The sequence below is a fragment of the Drosophila ficusphila genome, unplaced genomic scaffold, assembly GCF_018152265.1.
Source record: "Drosophila ficusphila isolate 14025-0441.05 unplaced genomic scaffold, ASM1815226v1 contig_712, whole genome shotgun sequence".
NCBI lineage: Eukaryota > Metazoa > Arthropoda > Insecta > Diptera > Drosophilidae > Drosophila > Drosophila ficusphila.
The window spans coordinates 597,436-612,049 of NW_025064651.1; the positions used below are offsets into that span (position 1 = coordinate 597,436).

At 39.2% G+C, this 14,614-nt stretch overlaps 1 protein-coding gene across 2 annotated transcripts in view; it reads right to left on the reverse strand.

Annotated features, from left to right (window-relative positions):
• LOC108098320 (centaurin-gamma-1A) overlaps positions 1–14,614 on the reverse strand; it is a 57,371-nt gene that overhangs the window by 16,373 nt on the left and 26,384 nt on the right. Inside the window, exon 1 of one of the 2 annotated variants that reach the window (XM_017201145.2) lies at positions 3,290–4,040. The exons of the other annotated variant lie outside the window; for it this stretch is intronic. Within the exon in view, the coding sequence (XP_017056634.1) occupies positions 3,290–3,461 (172 nt within the window). The 5' untranslated portion in view covers positions 3,462–4,040. Of the gene's footprint in view, positions 1–3,289; positions 4,041–14,614 lie in introns of those variants that run through there. 2 annotated transcript variants of the gene reach the window in all.

Below are 14,614 nucleotides of genomic sequence, written 5' to 3' on the forward strand. Positions count from 1 at the left end.
TTGCTGCGCGTGCCCGATGCCCGATGAGAGTCAATCAATGATTGACACCATCTAAGAGTGACACTTAAAAACAATATAATCCAAGCCGTGCCGCTCGATGACTCAACTCCTGGTCCACACCAAAAGTAGCGATAAAATCAAAAGCTTCACGAGTTTAGTTGCCTTTTAAGGTTTGCCAAATACTGCGATCTATGCTTGGTGGGCGGTTGGTTAATTAATGTGGGCGGGTTATTAATTCAACTCGAAAACACAGCGACTTCATCGCTCATAAAACTCAGAAATGATGGAGACTAATTAAGGGCACGCGTGTGAGTTTCCGCATCTCTGTGGGTCTACAAAAGGTCAACGAGTGGGCTGAGGATCGAAAATTGTTATCTGTCGTCAAAGTACAAAATAATTGAATACTTTCTTTGACCAGATTAGACCTAGCAACTAAGCTTTCCCACAAAAAAATATACACACGCAAGTTGAGTTCGTTTGTCCCAGTCGCAGAGCAAACGAGACGTGATCTCATCAAAATGATTACCATCTCCGCGTAGATACAATACGAAATGCAGATACTATAGTTCTAGATGTGTGGATATATCTACACAGCTACCGAAACCCGTTCACACATCCATGTTTGCCCCCAGCAAATACAATTGCGTTTTAATTTTAATCATATGTGTTCCTCCTCCTCTTTTTTTCGTAAAAATAATCTAAATTTCGTTGATTGTATTTGTTTTTCGCACAAAATGTGTTGAGCGTATTATTTCGCTGTTGTTGTTGACTTTTTATTTATCTTGTTTTAGCGTTGAGTGCACGAGCGGCTAAAGAAATAAAAAGTTTAAGTATACAAAAACAGGAAAAAAACGAAGCAAAACAAATAAAAAATATACACAAAACATAAAAAGTGTTGCGTGGAACAGATTGTGAGGAGATCGCCAAGAGTTTCTGTCTATTGAAATGGGTTGAATATTGCGCTAGCCAGTTCCCCCATAAAACATTTACTGTAGATCTGTCCAACGTTTGACGTGATACTTCGGGGACTTTCGAGCAAACATAGGGGAGCAAAAAAAAATTAACACATAAGTCTGTCAAGGTCTTTCAAAAGTCAGAGAACTGTCAGTAGAATAGGAAATTGGAGCACATTGTCTTGCATATCTTTAAATCTCAGGTATTTCGTATTCCCAACTTATCTCGGCTGTTAAACCTATCAGTTGGTTGGGGATACGATTGAGCCTTTTTTTAATTAAGCAAAGTGAATGAACGGAAATAAATAAGAGCACATTTAACTTATGTGTAAATCATGTATATACCCTAGACCGTCCAGTTCTTATCTTATCAATACATGTCGCGACTTGGGGCTCCAATAGGGGCAGCAAAAATAAAACACACAAGCAAGAATAGAACACAGGCTGAAACATTCTACAGTAATGGGATTCCGAATGGAATTCGCAATTTGAGTTGAAATTAATGAGGCGATCAGGAAAAAATATCTGCGCACACATGCAAGAATGCGTTGCAGCAAGAAAAATTGCAATGAAGCAAAGAAATAATCATTCAGCGTTGAAAATAGAAAATGATCGGCAAAGGGATAGAATTAAACTTAATGTTACTTATGGTATGCGTTTTCCAGGGAACGAGGAAACGCAAGTATTAAATAATGACGTGGGGATTTTGTTATTGATGTGCCATTGCTGAACGAATAAAAAACAGAACGCAGAACTATGATGCAAAGAGTATAAAAAGCGTTGAATTTCAGGGGAGAAAAAGTTTCCCAGAACTTAAACCGCATTCTATATTGTAAGATATTATGCGTTGGCAAACTGACCAAGAATTTCACCATTAAATTTCCATAATATTGTTTTTTGCCAGCTTTTTTTATATATGCACCCTCTATGATTCATTGCCAGACAGATGATATATGAAAGTTTAAACATTTATAATCTCTCGCAGATCAATCAATCTAATCTCTCGCCCAGATCTCAGCAGGCAAGAACCAGTTGACACGTTTTTTAAGACTCAACCAGCTTCTTGTCCATCCGTTGGCTTGTATCCCATCTTTAATCAACGCAATGTGGCGGATACTTAACAAGCCAACCGATTGATATCCGCGATAAACGAGGAACATCGCAACGCCTCAGAACTTGGCACCTTCCACACAGCCTTCTGCCACCGATTGACGTCATTAAGTGGCATTGATTGCACTGTGTCAATGCTACCTTCATTTGGCTTCTTGGACCCGCATTATTCGAGAATCGATAATTGCACGCTAAGTGCCAAAGTGAGAGGTAGACAAACTTTCCTCGTTCGTTTGGGTTGTCAGGGCTACTGGAAGTCAATGTCGACCAAATCGAATGCGAGTCAGTGTTACAAAACTTATACCTTCCCCAAAAATAAACCTCCTTTTGTAGTATTAACCCCTCACTTTCGCTCTTTACTCTGTATTTTTTTATCGACCTTTCACTTCACAGCTTTTTTTTTTTGATAGAAACAAAGAAGTTTGGCAAACTTTTGTTTATGTGCAATTTTCATGCAAAAGAGCTTGAAAAATAAGACATAATGCTGTCATAACTTTGGCATAATAAAGCCCAAAAACTTGAGTCGGAACTGAGGAAGTATCGGAGTGAAACTATGCCAAATTGCATTATTTTCGTTGTGGCTCGTTACAACACCCCAAAGTTTGCCTCACACTTTGACACATGACACGCGATGTGCCACATTCAAAAGGTTGTAACTTTTCTCCCTATTATTATTTTTTTGTGCATTTAATAGAGTCAAATAAAAGTTTGTTTGGACTGTTGCACATTAAATGTTAAAAATAAAGCTTTGGCAAGGTCATTCGTTTACGATTTTCTTCTTTCGCCTGATGTAATTATCGAAATTGCATAAAACTTTAAACGATTTCCTAGTCATAATGAACTAATTATCAAATATTTTAATGGCTGTGAGTGGCAAAATAAATGTGTGAGAAGGACTTTGGTTTGGTTAATGATTGTTAGTAGACAAGGTCTGCAAAAAGGCGAGTACTTAAGGTGGGACTGTGGGAAAAATTGTTGAGAGGTGTTAAATGAAAATGGCATTTGTTATGGGGGGGTCGAGGATATGAAAAGTTAAATTTATTGAAGCTTTTAAGGGGTTTACTTTTTGATTCGGTGATTTTTGCTTTGGTTAAGCATTAGAGACCCACCTCTAATTAACTTATTTTAACTGGGTTCATGGGGATCTAATATTTAGATGGTTTTTAACTTGAACTTTAACCCATTGTTTCCCAATCTGGTCGCTTTACATCGACACTGTACCTCACCTGATTTACGTTTTTCGCTGCGATCTGGCACCACCAGACTCTTGGCCCTTTTGACTCTCAAGGATCGTCTTCGAATGGAACGGAGAAAGGCTTCCGGCATCCGGGAGAATCGTTGCGGAGTCTCCGGAGCTTTTGCCCGCTCTGGCAAAAAGAAGTTCTTAACCGCCAACATTTTGCTGCTTCAACTGTTGCTTTTCTCCCTTGGCGGCTTTTCTTGGCCCTGTTTTTTGTTGCTGCTTTCTGCGCGTGTTGTTGGCAATGAAAAGTGTTTTTGCGTCTTTCTTCTATTTTTACGCCGCCTGTATGTTTTTTTATCTGGTGTAATCCTTTTTGTACGCCTTGGCTTGCTGCGCTTCACTTCGCTTCGCTTATTTATTTATTTTTATTTGCACTTATTGGCTTCCTCTGCCACATTTTAGCAACTTGTTTGGTCTTGTGATTTTGAATTTGCATTTTAGCACATAAATAAACTGTATGATGACTAACACATTTGTTCACTTTGCATTAAAAGCACAAAAACTCTGGGTGAATATTTGTTTATTTTGGGTATTCATACAACTGACGACATCAATTTGTTGCTGCTGCTCTTGTCCCGGCAAATTTGTTATTTGGCGGTATTTCATCAAGTATCCAAAAAAAGTGACAAGCCGAAATAGTTTCGCGAAATATTACGCGAGGGCCCTAACTGGAAAATCGAGTTTCCGTGCGGAACGTCTACATCGAGTGTTGGTCGAAACGCGACTGAATTTGAGAGGCACACTGCGAGGAGCTCTCACCCCGGCGGCACAGCGCAGGGTTAACGGATAACAGTGTTCTGTTAGCCAACAGCAGCTGTTGCTGTTGCTGTTGCCACGTGCTGTTAGCAGCTGCAGAGGTGAACAGCAGGTAAGCCAAATGGCAGGGGAGCCCGGTTTCCTCGACAGCTTGTTGCTGCCTGCCGATACTCGAAACATAATACTTTTGTTTCCGGAAGTCACCCAACTACTATGTAACGTTTATGGTAAAAAAAAAAAAACACAAATAAGGACGCTCGTTTGGAGCCTTTTTGCAACATCCCGATTATTTTTTTTTTTGGAAATATATTTATGACTTCTCTTATTCAAATTGGGTTTTTTATATTATTACTTTGCTAGTAAGTTCAAAAATTTTTTTAGGGATGTCTAACAACAAAAAAATAATGATTATATTTTTAGTTTTAAATCCTTAAAAATGTTGTATAAATTATATTTAGATCCCTTTTACTTAAAAATACATATTAGTGAAGTCATACATCACAGTTTTGTTGTTAATTTTTATTACTTTCAGGTTTATTTACAAGGGATCAAAAGTTTTTAGTTTGCAAGATATATACATACACCTTCTACTCCACAAATACCGTGTATTAAAATAAATAAAGCGACAACTTAATTTCGCTGCAACGCAATTAGTGACTGATTCACTGCTTTCAAAAATAAAGGCCGGTTAACAATCTCAATTATCATAAGACTTGGCCGAGATAAGACGAAGCTAAGTTCATAATTGCCAATAAAATGCGATCTGAGATAGCCAATGTAAGCGAACCTGAAATGAACACCAATAACAGGGGTATTGACAAGTCTAACAGTAACAGAGCTATGTTAAATGCCTAAGAGCGGGAAAACCAAAGTGTTTTTCACTTTGGGGATGATGACGCAAAAGAGAGCCTCGAAGAGAAATCCAATGACGCAGAGAGTGGCTATAAAGAAAACATCATACGGAAATCAAAATGCAATAATAAACATTTTGCCGCTGTTGACGATGATGATGATGAAGACGGGAGATAATACTGCTGGGGGGAGATATTATATGGAAGACCTGTGTGGTGGTTCCACCTCCAAAATCTCCAACTCCAACTCTGCAGCTCCCCAGCTTCCGCCCCGTGAAAAGTGTGCAGACAACGTTTTGTGGTTATTGTTTTTAGTTGGGGTTTCGGTTAGTGGGCCGCTGGGGGCTCCTCGACATGTTTTGTTATTATGCGAATTCACTTCCTATCGAGCAGCGAACGTACATAGATGCTGGCGGGGATTTGGACGAACATGTGCTCAACGTATTTTACCATGCACAATAATTTGTCGATTGTTGTTTTATGCAATGTGCGAAGTGCACAAGGTGTAAATTGCATTTGGAGGGGGGTGGAGGAGGAGCAAAATGGACAGTGAAATACAGGGATTAAACATGTAAATGCAATCAGGTGGAATTTAGGCATGGTCATTAGTTCTTCAATGATTTATTTGTATAAACATACGGGTTTTCCGGATGTATAAAAATATATTGTTTCGTTACTTTAATTGTATTTTGAGTTACTATGATGTTTAATTGGATATTCGTAGTATGTTTATTAGTTAAAAATTGGTATGATAATCGAAAAGCATTTCCTGTTTCCCATTCGCAACTATACCATCGATTATTACCCCCATTCATTTCGGATTTGGCACATCACAAAACTGAAGTAATAACCATAACCCAGGTTTCTTAATCCCGAAGATCATCTTTGTTGCCCTAGTTTATCAAAAGCCAAAGCAAACTTGCCGGTAAACCATTATAAATTATAGTCTTTTGTTGAATAACAAACTGCAGTTTGCTTTCAAGATTACATCTCCACCATTCCCGCATACATAGATTGCCTTAAAATGCGAATCCCAAAAGCAGCCAGCGACACGTGAACTGCATTATATGCTCGATAATTGGACACGCTCGCCACTTTTGCTCGACTCACTTATCGGGGCCACACTCCGCACTTTAGAGAACCGGAGCAACCAAACATCCATCCAACCAACCAACCATCCAACCAAGCGACCAACAATCCAACCAACCCGATCCGAATCCCAAGCAGGGACACACTTTGCGACTTAATTAGACGACATCAGCGGCAAGCGACATTGAAATACAAATCAGCGGAGGAGTTGGGAGTTTCGGAAGAAAAGTGAAGGAGGGAGGAGGTACAGCCATTGACAGCAAGACATCGCACGCGATTGCAGAGGAGCGCTAAGTTGCTGTTCCGCCGGGTGGGTGGGTTCTTCGGAAATAAACCACCCCATCGGAGGAAAACTAAGCACTGGAAAAAAATAAGAGTCAAAAAACTGAAACCAAAAAATAAGTTTAGTAGCTAATGTTCTCAAAAGAACAAAAAATAATTTGCCACACAAATAAATATTCCTAAAAATGTTATTATTATCTTTGTATTTGAAAACATTTATTAAGATTTTTTGATTTTTTGATTTTAAAATTCTTGACGCAGTGTAACAGCTTGTTTGTAAGCTAAAATGAAATTTTAATGAAAAACATGAAAAATTATCAAAGTAGCTTAATAGATATTGCGCTTTACTTTCTGTCTTAGCCACAATAATTATAAGTGTAATGAAAGCAGGAGCTGGGAGTGGCGGCTACTGTACGTACATTTTTTTATGGAATTTTAATGGAATTTCTAATCAACCTGCGACACAAGACGCGGCTGGCAAAAGGGAGCGGCTGTCGTCTGGGTCGCACCCCGTAAGGATTTCCCCGGGAGTCGCAGACCTGCCCAGATTTCATCGAAGAATGTTGCACGAGTGGCACGCACTGTATTCGCCAGGGGGTTGCACTTGTGGGTGGGTCACAGTCTGCCCTTCGGCATGTGCGACACTTTCCATTTCAATTGTCCCAATTCAGCTCGTTTTTCCCCGAATGAAATCATCGAGATAAAAACAGCAAAAAAAAAAAAAAAAGTAACTTTAATGACGTTAATAAAACTGCTATTTGGGTGTTAAGGGTTAAAAAACTTTCAATCTAGTGTCAACTTGAAGTCCCCCTCTAAAAACTGCCGCGGGCTAATTATAACCCTAGGGTGCTACGGTCGATGTGGCTTTAGGGTGTTCCTGGTTACTCCAACTCCTGCCCAGATCCCCTTTCACACAAGCGCAATTCGTTAGCGCTTTTAATTGCCAGCAAATGTTTCGGTCAAGGGTGTAGGAGGATTGGAAAGGGATCACTTTATCCTTATAAATAAGCTTCATTACTTTAATGTAGTGCCTAGATTTTTGTAAAATTAATTTTTGGGTAGCTAACTCTCTGAATTTCTAAGACATGATAATAACCTTAAATAGTTGTAGTAGTGTTTAACATTAGTTTATGTTAAAGTTGTTAGTTCGTAAATAAAACCCTTTAAGATTATTACCAACTATGTATTTTTAAATTCTAGTATGGTTCTTTTTTTTAGCTGTTTTTACAAAATATAAACCCTCTTTAGGCAACGAGTACTACTACCCTGTTCGGCTGTGTTCTGCAAACAAATTAGGCTTCCCTCAGTGGCAATGGCCAACCACGAATCCTGCACCCCTGCAATGACATTTGATACTTTTGCAGCAGTGGTCCACCCACTCGGAGCTTGTTGGGCCAATATTTGCCGGGCTTAGCAAAGTTCATTGCGGTGACTTTGACACCCCCTTCGGAACCTTCGAAAAGAAAAGGTCTTCCCGAGGGTTGAAGGCGGAAGCGTACGATTTGTCATGATGTGTGACAACCCATTTATTTGATTTAGTTAAGTGCATTTGAAGTTTATTTGATTAATATTTAATAATCTTATTTGCTATGCAAAAAAGGAAGCAGAGTCCGTAGATGATTTGGAAACATGAGGAGAAACAAGGGAACTATGCCTCATTTGCAATGGAAATAAATGTGTTACGAACGCTTCTTTTTATTAGTGGGTCAGCATTTGCCTCACACATTTTTTTGTGCGGGCGGAAATATGATTCATGTTTTATTCCAAAAGTTCAAGTGAATATATAGCTTGTCTTTTTTCTTTTTGTTCACTGCGTAATAGTTTTTACCGAGTATTGTAAATAAACTAATACCTATTAATAAATAATGTTTAGATAACATTTTTTAAGGGAGTTAGAAGACTTACAGAGCGAATTACAAAAGTCTTAGGAACCTTTTTTAACCCCATTCAGATTCTGTTGCAATTTCCATTCAATACTCATCATCCAAAACTAATTTCGTATTCATAATTTCATAATTTGCATGGAAAGTCATTTACAGTTTTTAACCCTAGTGCAGGGGCAACCTCACATTTTCCATTTTCCTCGGCTGCAATTACAAGCGAATTAGTTCTCACGCCAAATGCGCTTACACATCGGACATGGGCCGCAAAAGGGGTGGAGTGGAGTCTTCACTTAAACCCCTGCCATAATTAATAATTCATAATTTCTTTAAAAATATATCGAAAGGTTTTGGCAAGTTCCTGAAATTGCCAATTTTTTACGAGCCCTGATAATGAAGCGTGAAAGAAACATTAGCGAAAATTGCGAAATCCATGAAATTGCCAAGGGAACAGCAGCACGGCGATTTTTCTTGAGACATGACATAATTATTAGGGTTACAAGAGTTACGGGTATTGAGCGGGGGGAAAAAAGCGAGCAAAACTTCCCCTTTCGTTCAAGTTGACATCGCTGTCTGTTCATATAATCAACGCTCGTCGCCTCTCTCCACATTGCACTTTTACGCAAATTGAGTTGATTAATTTAAATGTGGCGGTAAATGGGGGGAAAAGTGGGAAGGGGGCGAATCGGAGGGGGTTAACTGTGTTGGCCAAAGGGCAGAATTGCAGACGGCAGAAAATCAATAATTTTAATGGCCCAGCCTGCAGAGACGTGCTTGCCCCCAAATCCCAAAACCCAGCTCCATCAAATGCAGACATATGAATACTGAATACCTAAAAAACATGTACATTTATATGTACTATATGTATCTGTATCTGTATGGAACTCCGCTTGTTAATGCAAATATGTTAAGTACCGTTGGAACGGTGAGGATGAACATGAAGGAGCAAAGGAGCAGGGCTTGTACCTTTGTGCCAGCCACCAAAACTTCGTTTTTAGCTCCTCAACTTCAGGAGCCCTTACATAAAAAAGAAAAACTTAGTTGGGGAGTTGCCTTAGGCGCAAAGCAGGCAAATTCAATTTTTCGCTCCAAAAAGATTTTACAGAAATTTTACAGTATACAAGTAGAAGGTGTTAATACTCTAAGAAATTTAAAGAATGCAAAAAATTATTTTAAATATATTTTTAATCAGCCAAAAGAAATTGTTCAATAAGTCATTTCGGACTTGGAGCTTTGAAATTTAAGATTAGGAGAGATGGAAAAGCATTTATTCTTGTCAATTTTTTTTGTTTTAATGTTTTCGATTTAATTTGAAAATGCATAATGTAGTAATTCAACGAAAATATTCAACCAAAATATTATTCAACAAAATAAAACCGCCAAATGTGTATGTATTCGTATAAATCCGCAGGGTATTTATTTAAACTCCCTTTTTTGAAGTACAGAACTCCACTCAAATATTAAATATAATTTCCATCACTTGCTTCTTTTTCTCTTCTTTTCACCCCGCGGCAATTTTCCCAGAAGAGGTTTGGGCGAATAAGGCCCACTGCCAATTCATGCCGAAATATCAAGAAATATAATTATAAATTGCAAGTGACTGTATATTCCTGCTTTTTTTTGCGTTTCTTGAAACAATTAAATTATTTTCGCTTTCATATGCAAAACTCAATTATTTACATACGTAAATTCGGCAAGAGCACATCTGACGCAAGTTGCCAGCAACTGAACTCAGCTGAACTGACATCATGTAGTGAAGGCGTGTGGAGGGTGTACTATAAATTGTTCTTATTCAGGGTCAGTGGGTGAGGAGAGCCAGGGGGCTGTTGTTTTGGCCCTTGTATTTGTTTTGTATTTTTACTTGTTTTCTGTTTATTTTATTTCTGTAAATAAAGCATTACAATTGTTGCGGACCGCGAAACATCTTTCGAAAATTGTTTGTTGACGGATTTAGAGGGCTAAATATCAAAGTATATTGTGTAAGAACCGATATGCGATACATCATATACGTACTCGAAAGAGCCGTCTAAAATTAGATGCGAATATGATAATTGAATGTGGCCAATGGTAATTGACGAATTGGGTTACATGAATATTTATAAAAGACACAGGGGGTAAAGATATTTGAATTCCGTTAAGTTTTTATTGAGCAATATAGTTTTATTTGCCCTAATAATTAAAAAATATTACAGATCTCCAATTAAGATGAAATAAAGGTATTATTTTTCCATTACTTAACTTTCAACTATTAAATAAGCCATCCTATTGATACGAAAAGACCTTTCACATTTCTACTTGTACTGAACAAATTTTTTTCTGTTCCAAGGTTGATCGCAAGAAAATTAATTAAAATTTCACATGTACAGTTTTTTTAGGGTGTTTCTCAACCAGATCTTGGTGGGCTAAACCGAAATAAGGGCACGCTCGAGTGATTTTTCTTTTCCAGGACTCGGTCAAAGTTCAAATGAGAAATCGAACTAAGTAGGGGTAAGAATTTCGCAAGAAAGAAGAGCAAATAAAAATGTTTCCAATATTTTTGGACATAAATTGAATTTCGTTCTTCTTTTATTGTTTTTTTTTGGCCCAATAATTTTGAGGGGTGGAACGGCAAAATCTTTTTGGCAGATCTTTCAAGGTTCGTAATCTTGGGGATGTGATTTTTAAATGGCGTGCAAAATTTAATATTGAAAAAATGATTCTGACATTTTGATGCGAATTCTCTTTTTCTTTCCTACTTTTTATGTAGTGTTGTGAGATCAGATGACGGTTTTATGATCGCATTACCGGAGTAAAAAAGTATCCCAAGTTGTTCACTTTTTACCTCGCCGTTTTATTTTTTTGGAGGATTTGTTGCGGCTGTCTTAAGGAGATAATTTTGCCAAAGAATTTATGTAAGTACACCATATTTTTTGCTCAGTAAAATTCGCAATGGATCATGGGTGATTTCATACAATAAATACAACCTTTGAGTCAGCTTGTCCAATGATATCAGAGTTTAAGAAAACTGATTGCGAATTTATAATTGAAGTGGTGAGTCACAAGATGACTTAAAATCTTCGAGGTTCTGAATAAGTAATTGATGCAATCGAGCTTACCTGCAAAAAGAAAAAATGAATAGGTACAAATTAGTTAGATTCATGAGAAGCAGCTTTTCATATGTCTTTGGGCTAAAATAAATTGGTGCAAATTATTCAACATCAGCCATTGAAGTATAAATCTATTCCCAATTTTTAATTTTCCCGTAGCCACCCCGCAGTAACCTAAATCAACAATGAAAATTGCAAACAAATTGCCCGAAAAAGAAATTTCAATTTCTGGCAAAAGAAAACCCATTTTTCATGCGAAACCCAGAAGCCGAAATGCGGAGTTTTCTGTGCCAAAAACGTTCGAAATTTGTTTGCCAAATCAATCAAAGGGCCAGAAATAAATGAAGCCTTCGATCGGGGGATCATTTCTGCGTAGAATTTTTCACTGTCAAGATCTTGCGGGACATCTGAGGAATATTATGCAACCCCCCATAAGGGGACATTCATCTTGCGGCTTGCCAGTTGACTTCTTGGACATGCGATAAGGCTTCGCGATACCGAGATCCCAAACTATAAAAAGACATGCAATTGATACTTTTACCCCTAAAAAAGAGGAGGAAAAACTACCACAAGAAAGGTTTTTCCCGACTTCTATCCGCGCACATGACGCGTGTCCTGTTTTTTTTTTTTTTGGGCCAGTCATCCTAATGCATAATTGTGGGTTCCACTGACAAATCGCTGGAAATTAGTTAATTATGTCCACGGAATGAACGAAAAATTCCCTCGCGGCGTAATTAAAATAATTGAAATTGAAAGTGGAATCGCCAAGGGAGGACGGCCCACAAAAAAGGCAATTAAACAATAAAGTTTACACGGCATTAAAAATGCAGCCAAACACCAACAGAAAAACCTCATTTAAAGCTGTCCGTTTGGAAGTTGGAAGGGTACGGGTTCTGAAAAGCCATGACAAAGGACAACTGGATGAGCGGGTTGAGTTCTGGTTTCTGGATTCAATTTCGCGCCCCAGAATGGTTAGCAACCCCCGCGCTCAGTCGTTTTGTGTGATTTAACTTGATGGACATGCGTCGCTTTTGTCGCCGAAGGACAATGCATGTCCTGCAAACGGATACCGGGATAGCAGGACTCGCCCGCTCTTCATTAGCGGACTGAACAAACAATTGCAGCCGTGACTCGCTCAAGTGTGCTCATTAGCAAAGGAAGGGTTGGATGTTTTGGAAACCCCCGAACAGCAGCAGCTTATCCTTATCAAATGCAGTGCACGTTTTTGCCTCGGAATTATTTATTTCTACTTTTTTTTTTTTCATTTCACTTTTTTCGCTTATCAAAGAGACACGTTCCATCGCCTGGCTCATCCCCTCGAGCGATCTGAGATAATTCAAAGCTCATATCTTGATGTTATGAAATTTCATGTCCACCGCAGCATTTATGGAAAATCATCGGGCAGACACACAACTGCCCAGCATCCAGGATACGTATCCTGCCAACCCGATTCCATCATCCGCTTTCCCTCTTTAATGTTTGCATAAACATCACCTACTTCAAAGCGCCTGTCGTCTGGGTGGTTGGGTCATAGTTGGGATGGATTTGGGTCCTGTGGCAGCTGGTTGGTCTGCCGGATTGAAAGCATCTCATCTCTGCTGGTCTGCCGGTGTGGAAAGAGCCGGTGAAAGTGATGAATAATAACGTATGTAGATGAGTTTTCGGATAGGCCATTTCGGGTTTGTTATGATTATTACAGCTGCCGTTGACCAGCGAGGTCCTTTGTCCTGATCAATTGGAAAGTAAAACACTCGTTATGCAAACTAATTGTTTATGTCCCGAAAGTGTGCCATGCACAACACATTATCCCTAACCGGAGATGCTCGGGGAATACTTTAATGGGATAGCCAACTTATTATGTTTGTGGTTCGGTCACGTACAGTCTGGATGAAATAGGATGCTTTAACTTGTTAGCTTGTGACTTGTAAGGGGGTTAAGTTTAAGACTTGTGTAATCCCCTGGGTTTAGTCACTCCAATAAAATACAATTTGTGAAAGGTGTTTATTTATTGGTGTAAGTATTTTACATTAATAATCTGCACACACTTAAAATTCAACAAATAAACTCGGAACAATAAAAACTGACACCGCAGTGAGCTGTCCATTTCAACGTCGTTTATCTTATGAATCACACCTCATTTGCAAGTACAATTACGACCTATCCAACCTTCTACTTTTTGTCATGCCAAATCGGACAACATCTAAATTGCCGCAATCAACTTTGTCCTTTTGCCGCATATATCCATGACATTCTTCGGCTTCCGCTCAAACAAAAAGGTAACAATTTCTTTAGCTATTTTCTAGGCTATAATTTTTGATTTGAGGCAATTTCCGTTTACAATCTGTATAATTGGCGCATGCTAAAAGCGATTTGCTGCAGTTGTCCCAGTTGCAGGACAATGACCGACCAAAAAGGATAACTCCGCATGGCCATATTCATATTTGTGTGCTAGGTTGACCAGGTCAAAATGCGGCTTCTGTTGCCGAGGCTTGCGTGTCGAATCGACTGGCAACTGCCAGGATACACTGTTCTCCCTCATCCCGCGGTGCAATTGTCCTGCGCACGAGACACGCGTCATATTTTAATTATGACAGCCGACCAACACGGCGGAGGCAAAGGACTCCTGCCCTTCTGTCGGGGCGTATCGCTGTGTCCTGCCGTTCCAAAGTCCTGCCGTACTCGTCGGTCAGTAAGTCAGTCGGTTCGGCAGTCGGTCCGGAACAAGGACACGCAACAGCCACTCACACAAGCGCAAAAGGGAAAAAAGGGGTTGATCCGGAAACAGGAAATGCCTCGATTCACCTTTGTTGACAGATTAGTGGCGATCGCCGCGTGGTCCATAAACTTGACATTTTTATTTGACACTTTGATTGTCAAAAGCTGGTCACCATTTTCCGGGCTTAGGTGTGTGGGCTTATTATTTTGGAAGATTTTTGGTTGATTTACCTACAATGAGTGAAATGCAAAGCCCACATTTTCATACAACCGGCACGTTCCACAGACCGCAAAAGTCCATAATGCTCCCGTTTATTATTATATTCCCTTTCTGTTTTTTTTTTTTTTTTGCATGCCGGAAAGCATTGTCCTGGCTAAACAAACTAGAACTAATGAGTGCACTTTCTGCACGCTGAGTGGTAACATTTTTAGCGAAAATGTTCCAATTATGCGGGCCGATCGGGCAAGTCAAGGTGCAAAAAATAGCGCGGCACTTGACAAATGCCCAGTGGTTCGTTCGGAGGGATGATGGGCATTCCGACTTCTGATCGGCGAACATTGCACATGCCTGAGCAGCGGGCAGTCCAATATCTCCCCTATTCCTGCACCATAGTTATATAGTCATGTATAACCCCCGATATACCCTCTC